At 40.1% G+C, this 16,902-nt stretch overlaps 1 protein-coding gene across 4 annotated transcripts in view; it reads left to right on the top strand.

Annotated features, from left to right (window-relative positions):
• The first annotated feature begins 2,099 nt into the window (after window positions 1–2,099).
• arvcfa (ARVCF delta catenin family member a) overlaps window positions 2,100–16,902 on the top strand; it is a 40,357-nt gene continuing 25,554 nt past the window's right edge. The window contains exons 1-7 of one of the 4 annotated variants that reach the window (XM_082158626.1): window positions 2,100–2,488; window positions 7,119–7,235; window positions 11,259–11,366; window positions 12,040–12,511; window positions 12,964–13,356; window positions 14,362–14,545; window positions 15,876–15,993. In XM_082158626.1, the coding sequence (XP_082014752.1) occupies window positions 2,471–2,488; window positions 7,119–7,235; window positions 11,259–11,366; window positions 12,040–12,511; window positions 12,964–13,356; window positions 14,362–14,545; window positions 15,876–15,993 (1,410 nt within the window). In that variant the 5' untranslated portion in view covers window positions 2,100–2,470. The remainder of the gene's footprint in view (window positions 2,489–7,118; window positions 7,236–11,258; window positions 11,367–12,039; window positions 12,512–12,963; window positions 13,357–14,361; window positions 14,546–15,875; window positions 15,994–16,902) is intronic. The other 3 variants (XM_082158624.1, XM_082158623.1, XM_082158625.1) reach the window with 3 other exon arrangements.

Here is a 16,902-nt window from a genome sequence, read left to right as displayed (position 1 = left end):
TCTATGCAGCCTAACATTGAATTATAGAAGTCTATAGTGTGTTATGTGAATGCTAGGTCAAAGAGATGTGTCTTTAATCTAACTTTGAACTGACTGAGTGTGTCTGCTTCCCGGACAATGGTAGGAAGACTGTTCCAAAGTTTTGGTGCTAAATAGGAGAAGGATCTACCGCCAGCAGTCGATTTAGATATTCTAGGTATTATTAACTGGCCGGAATTTTGAGATCGCAATAGACGTGAAGGACTATAATGCGTTAAGAGCTCGCTCAAGCACTGCGGAGATAAACCATTTAGTGCTTTGTAAGTAATCAGCAATATTTTAAAATGTATACGATGTTTAATAGGGAGCCAATGCAGTGTTGACAGAACCGGGCTAATATGGTCATACTTCCTGGTTCTGGTAAGAACTCGAGCTGCTGTAGTTCCACTGTACGAGTTCAGCTGTAGTTTGTTTATTAAGTGTGCAGGGCAACCACCCAGTAGAGCATTACAATAATCTAGCCTTGAGGTCATGAACACATGAACTAACTGTTCCGCATTTGTCAATGAGAGCATAGGACGTAATTTAGATATATTTTTAAGATCGAAGAATGTGGTTTTACAGACACTAGACACGTGACTTTCAAATGAAAGATTGGTATCAAAGAGCACACACACACACACACACACACACACACACACACACCCAGGTTCCTAACCGACGACGAAGACTTAAAGGGATAGTTCACTTTGAAATTAATTTTTGGTATGTTTTAGCTTACCTCAAGGGCATCCAAGATGTAGGTGTCTTTTTTTCCGCAGTAGTTTCAATTTTGATATTTTTAGGTCAAACCGTTCTTGTCTGTCAGTCATATAATGCAGGTCTATGGTCACGGTCTCAAAACACAAGCACAGAGTCCAAATTAAAACAATTCCCCGTCGTCCAAATTAAACAATTCCCCATCGTAAGTACACATTGATGGCCTAAGACACGAAATGAGCGGTTTGTGTGAGAAAACGAACAGTATTTATATCGTTTTTACCGCTTATACGCAGCCATGTCCAAGTGATCTGATCTGACGTGTGCACAGACTGGTGCATAGATATACACTAGATGTCGCCTTAAAGACATTCGTTCCAATGAACTGCCGTAGACAAGGCAACATCTAGTGTTTATATATCTATGCACCAGTCTGCGTACACGTCAGATCAGATCACTCGGACATGTCTGCGTATAAGAGGTAAAAACGATATAAATACTGTTCGTTTTCTCACACAAACCGCTCGTTTCGTGTCTTAGGCCATCAATGTGTACTTACGATGGGGAATTGTTTAATTTGGACGATGGAGTATTGTTTTAATTTGGACTCTGTGCATGCTCTTTGAGACAGTGACCATAGACCTGCATTATATGACTGACAGACAAGAACGGTTTGACCTAAAAATATCAAAATTGAAACTACTGCGGAAAAAAAGACACCTACATCTTGGATGCCCTTGAGGTAAGCTAAAACATACCAAAATTTAATTTCAAAGTGAACTATCCCTTTAACAGAGCAGCCATCAAGTGTTAGACAGTATTCTAGGTTATTACGTGAGGACGTTTTTTGTCCAATAATTAGAATCTCTGTTTTTTCAGAATTTAGTAGTAGGAAACTTGTCATCGATAAGACATCTCTTCATTTACTGCTACAAACTGATAACGGAGAGACATGAGTCTTAATTATAAGAGGACAAATCTCAATTATGACATAAAAATGTATACATAATTATGAGATGTATGACAAAAAGTTGACATTCTGATATCAAATTTGTGTGTGTGTGTGTGTGTGTGTGTGTGTGTGTGTGTGTGTGTGTGTGTGTGTGTGTGTGTCTTTGAGTGAGTGAGTGTGTGTGTGTGTGTGTGTGTGTGTGTGTGTGTGTGAGAGAGAGAGAGAGAGAGAGAGAGAGAGAGAGAGAGAGAGAGAGAGAGAGATCGTGTGAGTGAGCAAGTGTGTGTGTGTGTGTGTGTGTGTGTGCGTGTGTGTGTGTGCGTGTGTGTGTGTGTGTGTGTGTGTGTGTGTGTGTGTGTGTGTGTGTGTGTGTGTGTGTGTGTGCATCATCAGTCGCATTCGGATCTCCTCGTTCACTCGCATCTCTCTTGTTTAATGAGCGTTAATGGTCTCATTTAATGAATTACAAACACGGGCTGCATGTCGCGCTCCTCGCTGCGCTCTGAAGAGAGTGTGTGTGCGTGAGTGTGTGTGTGTGTGCAAACCGTGCTGTTGATTCAGCAGCTCTTCCACTGCGCTGAGGTGCGCGCGCTCGCGTGCGTGAGAGCATGATCGAGTGCATGTGGACGCGTGAGGCAGGAGGAAGGATGCTTGCTCGTGTGTGAGAGAGAGAGAGAGAGAGAGAGAGAGAGAGAGAGAGAGAGAGAGAGAGAGAGAGAGAGAGAGAGACAGCAGTATTTACTCCGGAGAAACGCCAGACTCGTCGCTCGCGCCGCCAGCATGCAGGAGGTGAAGGAGGTGAGTGTCTCCGTGCGTTATGTGTGTGTGTGTGTGTGTGTGTGTGTGTGTGGTGGACATCGCGCGCTCTGGATCTTTCCATGCACGGACTGCGGACTGCGTCTGTGTGCATTACATGCTCCACACATGTGGCTGAATCACATGTGATTATGTTGACGCGTGCTTTAGTGCGCGTTTGGCAGTGAAATTTAAACTCTGGTTGCCGTGGGAATGACGCGCTGCGTCGCGTTGCGTTGGATGCGGCGTAACTCGACTGGCATACCAAAACACGCACTGCAGGCGCGCGCATCACATGCAGATCCAGATGAAGTTTGTCGTCGCTCCGTGATTCATGTGTCCTACTTGTGTGTGTTCGGATCCGTGCTGCCCTTGAGCGAGTCACTGACACTGTGTGTGATGATCCAGCATGTGCACGAGCGGCCGAAGGATGGATAGATGAAGGATGGATGGATGGATGGGCCACTTGACATGACGTATTTTGTAAGACCGGTTAGAAACCATGTAAAATCATCTGGCGTTTAGTGAGGTGGGAATTTAGGGCTGATAAACACAAAATGACTTCTTAATGATTCATCATCTGTGCATGCATATTTATCTTTCAGCATACTGTAATAACTCGCTCCACCTCTGAAACGACTTTCCTTTAAGCAGATTTACATTTTTTATTTTATATTAATTTGGAATATTGGTTAATCATATTTGCAATGTCTAGATCTCATTAAAAGAACTTAAATAAAACATTTCACATTTAGTATTTTTACTCAGTAAAACTATAGTAAAACTATACTATGTTTTTTGGGGGGTATTTTGATAATTATTATTATCCATGGTTTTACTATAAATATGAAAAAATAGTGTAGAAACAATTTCACAAATAATTGCAAAGAAAAAGTAAAACATTTAATTAAATGTGAAATTTTGAAGTAGAAAGTCTGAAATAGTATTTTCTTGTCAAATGTACTCCAATAATCTTTGTTTTGGTTAATTATTATCATTTATTTTTTACAATGTGGTTCAAATAGTGATGACCATTGCAAATTGCAAAATTTGATTTGTGGTTACTGTAGTAAAACCATAGTACATTTTTGTAAGGTACGAATGAGTAAATGAGAAATGAGAAAATAATTTTTCTCCATTTTTAGTCAAGTCAAGCATCACTATTACTATCACTCATTTGAACCTGCATAGCAACACCCTAGCAACCACCCAAACAACTAGCCTACATAGCAACACTATCACCATTCAACACTCTTATATTGTATATGTACTTTATTATCTTAAACGATTGCATAATACTTTTTTATGCTTGCAAAGCTATTTATTTTTTCTAGTGATAATGTATGTTTATGAGCTGCATGATTCATAAAATGTAAAAATGAATTAAAATAAATTAAAACTAAATCCATAAAGTGTTGGAACCCCTAAAAGGTTCTATATATGAAGCTCCTGATGGAACCCTTTAAGTTTCCATACGGATCCTTCTAAGAGTGTGCAGAAAATAAACTAGTTATGAAAAAAAGTAAAACAAAAAGTAAGAAAATAAACACAGAAAATACACAGAAAAAGAAAATAAACACAGAAAATAAAAAGTGATGTTAACAAACACAAACAGGAAGTCAGGAGTGATCCAGGCAGAACAAAAGCACATTCAGAGCGTCATGATTCCTGAATCCACAGCGATCGGTTGGAGACTGATGCTGGTTTCCGTACGGCTACATCTATCCTGAAGCGTTTCATCACGCGCTGTCCTTTAAAGAGATTGCTTTAGCAGATGTGATTATTCTGAGAGATTCAGAGCGATGGAAACGCTCATGATCAAGAGAATGCAGCGTAAGAATTAAATCACTTCAGCTTCAAAGAGGAAATTATAATTATGCAGCGCAATCCAGATTCTTTTTAGATTGAACGATACCTGTTGAGTTACAGTGACCCAAAAATATCTGCCATGCCAAGTCAAGTCAAGTCACGTTTATACAGTGCAGATTGTTTCAAAGCAGCTTCACAGTAATAAACAGGTAAAAAACAGAATCAATGATGCAAACTTAAAATACAAAACGTCCAAATTCTGCTGTAAAGCAGCTCTACAGAAGACAAGAGTCGTTATTCGTTATCACTTCAGTTCATGGGTGAATGTCATTGCATTAGAAAACAAATAAAAGAACAAACTCACTTTCCTGGCCTTTTCACAGTAAAAACTTTTTCACAGTTACTTTAAATTAAATCAGGGTTTAATTTAAAGTAAAAAAAAACTTGGTTGCCTTTTGAGTTCATTGAAGCTAAAAAAAAATGTGAGTTAATACAAATAAATGAGTTTAATCAACAGAAACTCAAAATATTATGCTGAAAAACCAGTGTTGGGGAAAGTTACCTTTAAAAGTAACAATATTGCATTACTCCCTTAAAAAAGTAACTGTGTTACTTAGTTACTTTTTATGGAAAGTAATGTTACGTTACTTTTGCGGTACTCTCTAAAAAGTTACTTAAATGTTACTTAGTAACTATTTATGGAAAGTAATAATGTGTAATGTTACTTTTGCTTTACTCCTTAAAAAGTAACTAATTGTGTTACTTTGTTACTGTTTATGGAAAGTAATTTGTTATGTTACATGTGCATTACTCCTAAAAAGTAAATAATTGTGTTACTTAGTTACTGTTTATGGAAAGTAATGTGTTACGTTACTTTTGCGTTACTCCCTAAAAAGTAACTAATTGTGTTACTTTGTTACTTTTTATGGAAAGTAATGTTACGTTACGTTACTTTTGCGTTACTGCCTAAAAAGTAACTAATTGTGTTACTTTGTTACTTTTTATGGAAAGTAATGTTACGTTACGTTTGCGTTACTCCCTAAAAAGTAACTAATTGCGTTACTTAGTTACCGTTTATGGAAAGTAATAATGTGAAATGTTACTTTTGCTTTACTCCCTAAAAAGTAACTAATTGTGTTACTTAGTTACTGTTTATGGAAAGTAATAATGTGTAATGTTACTTTTGCCTTACTCCCTAAAAAGTTACTTAAACGTTACTTAGTTACCGTTTATGGAAAGTAATAATGTGTAATGTTACTTTTGCTTTACTCCCTAAAAAGTAACTAATTGTGTTACTTTGTTACTGTTTATGGAAAATAATGTTACGTTACCTTTGCATTACTCCCTAAAAAGTAACTAATTATGTTACTTTGTTACTGTTTATGGAAAGTAATGTGTTACGTTACTTTTGCGTTACTCCCTAAAAAGTAACTAATTGTGTTACTTTGTTACTTTTTATGGAAAGTAATGCTACGTTACGTTTGCGTTACTCCCTAAAAAGTAACTAATTGCGTTACTTAGTTACCGTTTATGGAAAGTAATAATGTGTAATGTTACTTTTGCATTACTCCCTAAAAAGTTACTTAAACGTTACTTAGTTAACGTTTATGGAAAGTAATAATGTGTAATGTTACTTTTGCTTTACTCCCTAAAAAGTCAAGTCAAGTCAAGTATATTTGTATAGCGCTTTTCACAATACAGATTGTATCAAAGCAGCTTCACAGTATTAAATTAAAATAATACAACAAGGTTTGTTTCTAGTAGAATTTATTGATTGATAAAATTAAATTAAATATCCCCAAAATATCCCCAATATCCCTAAAAAGTAACTAATTGTGTTACTTTGTTACTGTTTATGGAAAGTAATGTGTTACATTACTTTTGCATTGCTCTCTAAAAAGTAACTAATTGTGTTACTTTGTTACTTTTTATGGAAAGTAATGTGTTACGTTACTTTTGCGTTACTTCCTAAAAAGTAACTAATTGTGTTACTTAGTTACTTTTTATAGAAAGTAATGTTACATGTTTGCATTAAGAGTGTTTACACAAGGCACCTCTGCATTTACTCCTGATTTCTCTCAACATGAAGACAGGAGAGCTGTCAGTCAATAAATGGGAGAACAAAGTAACTTGCATTACTTATTTGAAAAAATTACAGATATTTTGTTTTAAATTTAAAAGTAATGCGTTATTTGAAAAAAATTATTGATTATGTAACTCACACTACTTGTAATGAATTACCACCAAGACTGTGAACAACATTAGTGAATCTAAGGTGATTTGACAAAAGACAAAAAGGTGATAACAAATCATTAAAATAATTTTTACAGTGTAGTGTTAGGAATGAAGACAAAAAGTGTAATTTCTCTGTCTTGTTGTAGAGCATAATGATACAGAGTCTTTGAGTAATTTTCCCACTCTTGTTAGCAGTTTCAGTGCAAATGTTTGTGTAAGTTGTCTCTTAAAACCACGTCTTGTGTTTGCGAGGCTGTTTAGAGGCTGCGCTCATGTATAATTCACTGATGCTCTGGGAAGAAGTTCTGCTGATTTTTCTTAAGAGTGTTTGTTCTGATGCTGGGTTGAGAATAATTTAGTGAACTCGCCCAGAGGTGATTTTCACGCCTGTATTTTTTGCGGTTTCATCAAAGGGCTTTTTGTGATCTCATGATGCTCTTTTATGTGGAGACGTTCATCAGGACGATTTGATGAACTCTGTCATGAATATGTGTGCTTGTTAAAACAAACGCTCTATAAACACAAGCATCCGCTCAGATTTCAGGCTAATGTTGATTCTCCTCCATATTTTTTATATTTGGTCCAAAAGAAGCCGGACCCAGAGGAACCACCGGCCGAACCTTCAACTCAAGACACCATAGAGAAGATAGAGGAGGTTCTTCCAGCGGAGGAGACAGCGGACGCCTCACATCACACAGAAACTCATGTAGGTCAATTAATTATATGTTTATCAATAATTATAATTAATATGTATTCCATGCACATTGTGTTATTTATTTAATGTATGATGTTTTTATGTATACTGTTTACCTGACTCTATGTGGCCTTCGTTAATTGCCCCTTGGGGACAAATAATAATCTTTGTTTTGGTTAATTATTATTATTTATTTTTTACAATGTGGTTCAAATAGTGATAACCATTGCAAATTGCTAAATTTGATTTATGGTTACTGTAGTAAAACCATAGTAAATTTTTGTACGGTACGAATGAGTCAAATACATACTTAATCTGGAGGGTGAGCAGGGTATGTAGACTCCAGGGCGATGCCGGCAGCTCGGGAGACCAGGGCGGAGCAGGCCGTGCAGGCGGCCTGGGCGGAGACAACCCTTCGGGCGGCCATGGCGGAGACGACCCTTCGGGCGGCCAGGGCGGAGACGACCCTTCGGGCGGCCAGGGCGGAGACGACCCTTCGGGCGGCCAGGGCGGAGACGACCCTTCGGGCGGCCATGGCGGAGACGACCCTTCGGGCGGCCAGGGCGGAGACGACCCTTCGGGCGGCCATGGCGGAGACGACCCTTCGGGCGGCCATGGCGGAGACGACCCTTCGGGCGGCCATGGCGAAGACGACCCTTCGGGCGGCCATGGCGGAGACGACCCTTCGGGCGGCCAGGGCGGAGACGACCCTTCGGGCGACCATGGCGGAGACGACCCTTCAGGCGGCCATGGCGGAGACGACCCTTCGGGCAGCCAGGGCGGAGACGAGCTTTCGGGCGGCCATGGCGGAGACGACCCTTCGGGCGGCCAGGGCGGAGACGACCCTTCGGGCGGCCATGGCGGAGACGACCCTTCGGGCGGCCAGGGCGGAGACGAGCTTTCGGGCGGCCATGGCGTAGACGACCCTTCGGGCGGCCAGGGCGGAGACGAGCTTTCGGGCGGCCATGGCGGAGACGACCCTTCGGGCGGCCAGGGCGGAGACGACCCTTCGGGCGACCATGGCGGAGACGACCCATCTCCCGGGCTGAAGGGGGCTCTCAATGGGACGAGACAGAGATGCTCACAAGTCTCTGAGCTAGAGTCCAAGTCAAGTCTCAAGTCTTTGAGCTAGAGTCCAAGTCAAGTCTCAAGTCTCTGAGCTAGAGTCCAAGTCAAGTCTCAAGTCTTTGAGCTAGAGTCCAAGTCAAGTCTCAAGTCTATTGTTGTTATAATAAGTGTTGCATCACGGTACAGCAACCCATCCAGGCTACTTAGAACACTGCATAGCTATAAGGAATTCAAAGCATGTAATATGTTATTATGACTCCTTTATTTATTACAGTATCAGCTTTGATTTTGGTATATACTCAATGTAAACAGGCTATTGCAACATGACAAAAACACAAAGAATGCTTTACTTTTAAGTTAATATCTGTATTTTGCCTTGTAGCATGAACATACAGTACAGACCAAAAATTTAGTTTCTGAAGAAAAAGGACTCCCTTGTCTGTCGCTGAATTATAATGAAAGGCCTTGGCTCCTATTGTGCTGGCTCTGTGGGGCTATAAGACCAAATATATAAAAATGTTATACCTTACACTTACAGTACTAAAATTGACATACTCCTATTTAGTGCAAAACTGCAAAGCATCACATTGTAGCTAAATGCAAAACACTATTGCAACGAACCAAATGATGTGAAATATACTATTATAAAAATATACTTTTATTGACCCCTTTCCGTGGATGAAAAACACTGAAAAACACTGATTGATCGATATCATGTATGAGGAATATACATTTCGGTAAGTTGTACTGTATCTTTCAACAGCGTCGTGTTTATTTACTAATAGCTAATAGAAAGGGTCGGTTCACGTGCCGTTAGGGATCTGTTTATATACTGTCTATGGATCTGTCACGTCACATTTACAAGCGCCAAAACGGTATTTATTGTTTGAATTTCGTAATAGAATTGACAGAATTTGAGAGCTGAGATTTTTTTTTATATCATAAGTACCTGCTCTGTCTAGTCTGTCTGATCTCCGTGTCCTCTTTGCTTCACGATTTTTCTGTGCGTGAGAAAATGGATGTGTCGTGAGAGCGTGTGAAAAGTGTCAATCGCGTGAGTCTCACGGTGACTGCGTGACAGTTGGCAGTTCTGTTGAAGTTTTTAAACCCAAAGCTTACGATGAATGGCACAGCAGCCAGCGGCCAGTGCAGTCGAAATGTTTGTTGTCCTCTCATGTGTGGCCGCGCGCCGCAGTTACGTAGAAGGGTTATAGGTAACGGAGGGAGGGGAATAACAGCGAGCTCGTCAGACGTTTCCTAATAATAAACATTGTTCACGAGTCCCGCAGCTCGAGTCCGAGTCGAGTCTGAAGTCTTTCGAGGACGAGTCTCAAGTCGAGTCTGAAGTCACGCTGTGTGCGACTTAAGTCGCACTCGAGTCCGAGTCTCAAACTCGAGTCCCCATCTCTGGGACGAGACTCTGGAAGGGGGCTCTCAATGGGACGAGACTCTGGAAGGGGGCCCATTACTCTGGAAGGGGGCTCTCGATGGGACGAGACTCTGGAAGGGGGCTCTCGATGGGACGAGACTCTGGAAGGGGGCTCTCGATGGGACGAGACTCTGGAAGGGGGCTCTCGATAGGATGAGACTCTGGAAGGGGGCTCTCGATAGGACGAGACTCTGGAAGGGGGCTCTCGATGGGACGAAACTCTGGATTTGGTGGAGGGGTGTTGGTAGGCTCTGCTAGGCCGATGGTGAATGCAGAGTTGTTGTTTACCAGCACCCACTCCATGCGAAATCTTCACGAGGACCGCTCCCTGGGAGGCGTGCCCGGGACCGCTCGCTGAGGCTGGCGATGTAGAACACGCACAGCGAGTGGTCAGGATAGTGCGTTAGGCACGCCAACTCCAAGATTTCCTTGGTGTGAGACTCCAGGGAGTGGTCCTTCTGCTCCAGGCATAGCAGGGCAACAGCGGGAATGTCCATGGAGAAAAACAAACAAAAGAAAACACCGCAAAAAAGAAACAGTGATTGGTCTTGTAATCTGTCACGAATAGGTGGCTGTAATCAAGTGCCAGACGACGGAGTGACCTCGACGACCAGGTTAGCGGTAGCATTAGCCATCAGGCAAGTGTTATTTAAATAAACTCTTGATGTACTTACAAACTTTCCAATGCCTCTTTTTATGAGTACAGAACCTATTTGTACTACTGTAGAAGTTTGGTACCATTCTGGGCATTATTAGTGCGGTAATTTACCAGATACAACCTTGGGTCCATTAGCGCCTGAACTAAGCCATCCGGCTGATATCTCTAAATAAGCTCTAACTTTAATAATGTTCGACCAAGGGAAAAAAGGCTTCTGGGGGGAGTGTTTGGCTCGAGGTCATGGTGCAAAGGACCATAGGTTGATTTTCCTCCGAATCATCCCTTTAAAGTTAGTTTAAGTTGGATGGCTGGTTTTAGCTGGTTTAAGCTAGATGTCGCTGATTTAAGCTGGTTTAAGCTAGATGTCGCTGATTTAAGCTGGTTTAAGCTAGATGTCGCTGGTTTAAGCTGGTTTAAGCTGGATGTTGCTGGATGTCGCTGGTTTAAGCTGGTTGGCTGGTCTTTGCTAGTTTAAGCTGGATGTTGCTGGTTTTAGCTGGTTTAAGCTAGTTTAAGCTTGATGCTGCTGGTTTAAGCTGGTTGGCTGGTCTTAGCTGATTTAAGATGGATGTTGCTGATTTTAGCTGGTTTAAGCTGGATGTCGTTGGTTTAAGATGGTTTCCCAGGGTGGCTAAGCTGGTGTTTAGCTCGTTTTTATCAGGTTTGTAAGATGGTTTCAGCCTAACCACCTAGAAAAGTGGCCGAAACCCCTCTAAAACCAGCCTGCTAAACCAGTCATGACCAGGCTGGAAGACCAGCCACCCATCTTAGGCTGGTTTTTGCTGTTTTTTCAGCAGGGTAATGAGCCGTTCTGTTTTTAAACGTCCCGTTAATGAGCACACGCTGAGGAAAGCGCGCTGTTTCTGTGCTGGTTTTGTAGACTGAGAGTTCAGGCATCGGGACAGAGAAGTCGTCCAGCCCTGACAGCGAGACCAACCCGCTCAGCTCCAGCAGCTCCAATGAACAGGTCGTGCAGAATGTCCTGAAGGTGAATATTACAAACAGATCATTCGTATGATGCAATTAAATGCCTGGGATTCTATATAGAACTCTAGTGTTCTCGACCCAATTAATGCCGAAAAGATTCGATATAAAATTAAATATCTTAAAGTCCCCCTGTAGTCAATAATTATATCGCTTAAAACTCATCTTTGATCCCCAAAATGACATATTTAAGTGTTTTTTCCTTGAAATTAATTCTTCATGCCTTAAAATATCGTGAATGTAACCCGACACCCTTGCCTCATTTAGTTGCACGGTTCTATGAATATACAAATGAGCCCCGCCTCCACTCACTCACTCAGCTCAGAGATCCACTGGTTGACGATCACACGTTGATCTGATTGGTTACAAGATAGTTTGTGACGTCAGAAACACCAGCGATTTCAAAGCGTGTTTTGAGACTGTCTTTGGTTCACTGCAGTTTTAAGGAGAAAATACTCAGCAATGGTGTCGACTTATGAATTTACACATGTTTTGTCTTAAAGCAGATTAAAAACACCACATAAACACATAAACAACATTAAAAGCTGGATTTACACCACGGGGGACTTTAAATAATTGCATCATACTTTGATATTTAGCGGGTTATTTAAATTTTTAAGCATTTATTCCTATGTGAATCCTCAAATCATGTGTGTATTTTGACTTTTCCCCTCTAGGAAAGTTCATCTGAAGGGTTGGACGAGTTACAATCCCCGAATACCCAGCCGATTCCCGAATCTTCCGTCGAAAAGGAAGATCCTACGGTCCTACCCCCCCACCCTGAGGCCAGCGTGACCTCTGACCTCGAGAATCCCAAGGACCAGTCGGCTCATTACGGCACTCTTAACACTCACTCCCTGACTCTCCTACATGGATTCCCGTTCCATCCCTCGTTTCCCAGCGTTCCCACCAGAAACTACTTACCAGAAAACTGCTACACGCTCCCGCTCCTCCGGGACAGTTTTGCTCGAGGTGGCGCTTCAAAAGCAGAGCATGATGGGATAGATATTCTCTCCGGCGTACCAAACCTTCCCGTCCATCACATGAGGCAGAGTTTGGACCTCTCGGTGGACGAGCATCTCGGGCCGGTTCCTCACGCGTTTCTCCAGGATCTGTACAGGACGGTCATCCCTGGTGAAAACAAAATATGCTAAGTATACTTGCAGCCACACTAATTTAGTATACATCAAGCCATATAAGGGCGCCTCCATTTACCATATGGTTTGAGTGATCTGAACCAGACATTTCCATGATTTTCATACAATTTATGAAGTAGACATCCTATTCAGAAGTAGTATGGGAAGTTTGGCAGATTTTGATATGAATTCAACCTCTGATAAACACATAAAAAGAATATGTATGTGTGTTATAGCTTGCCTCCGCATCACAAATGGTGAATCTATAATTTTTTTAATTATTTTTTTATCTATTATTATAAACATCTGCATCACCCTCAAAAAGTGACAATTTTAACATGCTTTATAAAAATATCTGAGGTATTTTGAGGTAAAACTTCACGCACACTAGTTAGTATATTTGCAATGTACTATTGAAAAAGGGAATATATTTCACATACAATAAAGTATACTTTTGTCCACTAGGGATCCCGCAGAAACGGGCCAGCATGGTGAGCCTGGACACCGTCCGGAAGGACTCGCGCTGGAGAGACCCGAACCTGAGGGAGGTGATCTCCATGCTGAGCCACCCGATGGACCCGGTGAAGTCCAACGCCGCGGCGTATCTCCAGCATCTCTGCTACGAGAACGACACGGTCAAGCAAGACGTTCGGCAGCTCAGAGGAATCCCGGTTCTGGTCGGGCTCCTGGATCATCCCAAACCCGAGGTGCATCGCAAGGCCTGTGGAGCGCTGAGAAACATCTCCTACGGCAGAGACAACTTCAACAAGGTGGCCATCAAGAATTCAGACGGGATCCCTGCGCTGCTGAGACTACTGAGGAAATCCAACGACGTGGACGTCCGGGAACTGGTCACAGGTGCACATCAGCATTCATGCGTTCAATGAGCACGGGAGAACTGAAGGGGGAACGGGTTTGCTGCCTTATGTGTGTCCCTGGATCACGTCACCAGTCTCGAGTCGCACGGGTATATCTGTGGCAATAGCCAACAATACATTAAATGGGTCAAAATTATAGACTTTTCTTTTATGCCAAAAATCATCAGGATATTAAGTAAAGATCATGTTCCATGAAGACATTTTGTAAATTTCCTACCGTAAATATACATATTTTTTTAAATTGTGAGTGAATGCAGCGCAATCGCGAACATAAATGGACAACTTTAAAGGCGATTTTCTCAATTTCCTATCATAACAAACCATACATCAGTGGAAAGCTTATTTATTCAGATGATGTATAAATCACAATTTCAAAAAATTAACCCTTGTGACTGGTTTTGTGGTCCAGGGTCACATATTGTTGTGGAAATCATGATGCACTACCATTCAAAAAAAAATTTGTATTCATAAAGGAAGCATTAAATTGATCAAAAGTGACAATAAATACACGTAAAATGTTACAAAATATTATATTTCAAATAAATGCTGTTCTTTTGAACTTTCTATTCATCAAAAAATCCTGGAAAATAAATGCACAAAAATATTAAGCAGCAGTTTTTTATATTTTTTATGTTTTTGTCATTCCTTTATGTGCTTTTGTCACAGGAATAAATTACACTTCACTATAAATTCACATAGAAAACAGCTGTTTTACATTGGAATAATATTTTGTGATTTTTACTGTATTTTTAATTAAATAAATCCAGCTTTGATCCCAGGAATAAATTACACTTCACTATATATTCACATTGATAACAACTGATTTACACTGGAATAATATTACACTATTTTTACTGTTTTCAATGCTGCAGTAAAAATATTTTGGGAATGGTTCCTCTAAAGCCTTAACCAGTTGGAGAACCCCGTCTTGTGAATCTCCCATCAATCAAACCATGAGTGTGAACTCTCTCTCCTGCTGTTTCAGGAACGCTGTGGAACCTGTCGTCTCACGAGCCGCTGAAGATGATGGTGATTGACCACGGCCTGCAGACGCTGACGGACGAGATCATCATCCCTCACTCGGGCCTGAGAGGAGACCCTAACGACCCGGTCCGGCCCGGCGACCCCGAGTGGAACACGGTCTTCAAGAACACATCTGGATGTATGAGGTTCGCTCGCAGCGTTTCTCTCTGTTTTTAAGCGGTTTTCCACAGTTTTCTGTGACACTGATCCCTCAGACTGGATCACTGAGAGCGTGACTCGCCTGCTTTACTACGCCCTGACACTATGTATTCTTATTGTGAAGAAAAAGTAGATACTTTTGAGTGTGTAGCAGAAGAGTAGACAAGCTTCGGGACACACTATCACGTCATACAATTGACCTATCGGTAAGCCCCGCCCCTCGAACGCCGATCAGCCAATGGCAGTTGAGTATCGGTTGCACGGGGAACTCGGACATCTTTAGGTTTCAGCGCCATAGAGAAACATTGGAAGATCCGAGGCTCTCGTCGGTTTTTATGGTGTTTATGCGACAAAAATGGTAAAGCGATGTGCGTTGGGTACTTGTAATAGGACCAGTTATCTGCGCTATACGACTGAAGCCCGGTTTATTCATAATACCAGTGATGTGATGCAGTCATCTGGTTCCCTAAGGATTCAACCCCAATCCCAATGAAGACGAAAACATTCATTTTCTGGTTGTCATACTCTAGTTACATTTACATTTATTCATTTAGCTGACGCTTTTATCCAAAGCGACTTACAATTGCTATATATGTCAGAGGTCGCACGCCTCTGGAGCAACTAGGGGTTAAGTGTCTTGCTCAGGGACACATTGGTGTCTCACAGTGGATTCGAACCCGGGTCTCTCACACCAAAGGCATGTGTTTTATCCATTGCGCCACCAGCACCCCATAGTTAGAGAGTCCATGCTAACGTGCTAACCTAAATAGCTAACTGTTCTCACGTCATGTACAGTAACACGAGGCTTCTCCCGCTGGCATTGTGTAAACCCTCGCTACCAAATTAATCTTGTTACGTACCATATTTATATTAAAATCTTTTATATATCCCTCCATGTCCTCTTTAAGTCCCCCTTGATGCTCCTCGGCGAGAGCTGGTCCTTCTGTGTCCAGCGTTTATCAAACACATCTCGACGAGGTTTCCACACTAACGGCTGTCGCTGTAAGACCGTTAGCAACTCCGTTTGTTTGTCTGAGATAGCAACAGTAACTAAGGGGGCGGGGCTTAGTGATAGGTCAATTGCGTCTTTAACGGTTGCTCTCTCTCATCCTGTCACTGTAAACTGGCCTGTCAATCATCTTTTCACTGTAAACTGGCCTGTCAATCATCTTGTCACAGTAAAAATCCTCCACATTTCATTTTTTTTTTCATAAAAAAAAAAGTTCATTTCACACTTATTCTACAGTAATCTCACACACTGTTTAGGATGGATAGTGGACATTGAGACGCAGGGTGTGTGTGTGTGTGTGTTTGCAGGAACGTGAGTTCAGACGGAGCCGAAGCTCGACAGAGACTGCGTGTGTGTGAGGGACTCGTGGACGCGCTTCTGCATGCGCTTTATTCTGCCGTCGCAAAGAGAGACATCAATAACAAAGTACGAATTTAAATAGAAATCCAGGCCTCGGCACACCTGCACACCTGCACATCACCTGATATATATATATATATATATATATATATATATATATATATATATATATATATATATATATATATATATATATATATTCTCTCTTGAACCAGAAACAATGTAATAAAATGATGCTAAGCTATAAACTCATTATAATTGATTAATTAAATAAATATTAAATAATTAATTCAGTTTGATTTTAATTTAATATTATAATTAAAGTAAAATCAATAACAATTATGATTATTTACTTTAATATTAATAGTAATAATAATAATAATTAATATTACTATTATTATTATTTCAGTTTCAGTTTTAATTTAATATTAAAGTAAAATGAAAAAAAAAACTTAAATAAAATCTTACTATAATAATTATAAATATTAATATTATTAATATTTAGTTTAATTCAATAGTTATTATTATTATTATTAATATGATTAATTCAGCTTAATTTTAATTTAATTTAATATTATTATTATTATTAAATAAAAATTAAACGTAATAATTCAAAACAGCAACAACAATAGTAATAAATAATAATTATTGCTATTATTACTATTATTATAAGTATTATTAATACAGTTTAATTTATTTATTATTTAATATAATTATTAAACTTAAATTAAACATAATAATTATAATAATTAAATAATGACTCACTACAACATTATAAAAATAATAATTATTATTATTATTATTTTAAATAATATTAAATTTAAAATTTAAAGTTTAAATTAAATCATATTATAATCATAATCATAATCATTATTTTATTAATTCAGTTTAATTTTAATTTGATATTATTAAAGTACATTTTATTTTATTTAATAATAGTTATATTTCTATTATTATTAGTGTTTAGTTTCATTT

This window comes from Leuciscus leuciscus (assembly GCF_965113295.1).
Source record: "Leuciscus leuciscus genome assembly, chromosome: 24".
NCBI lineage: Eukaryota > Metazoa > Chordata > Actinopteri > Cypriniformes > Leuciscidae > Leuciscus > Leuciscus leuciscus.
Note: the sequence above shows the minus strand (reverse complement) of the source record. Positions and strands in the feature narration are given on the sequence as shown.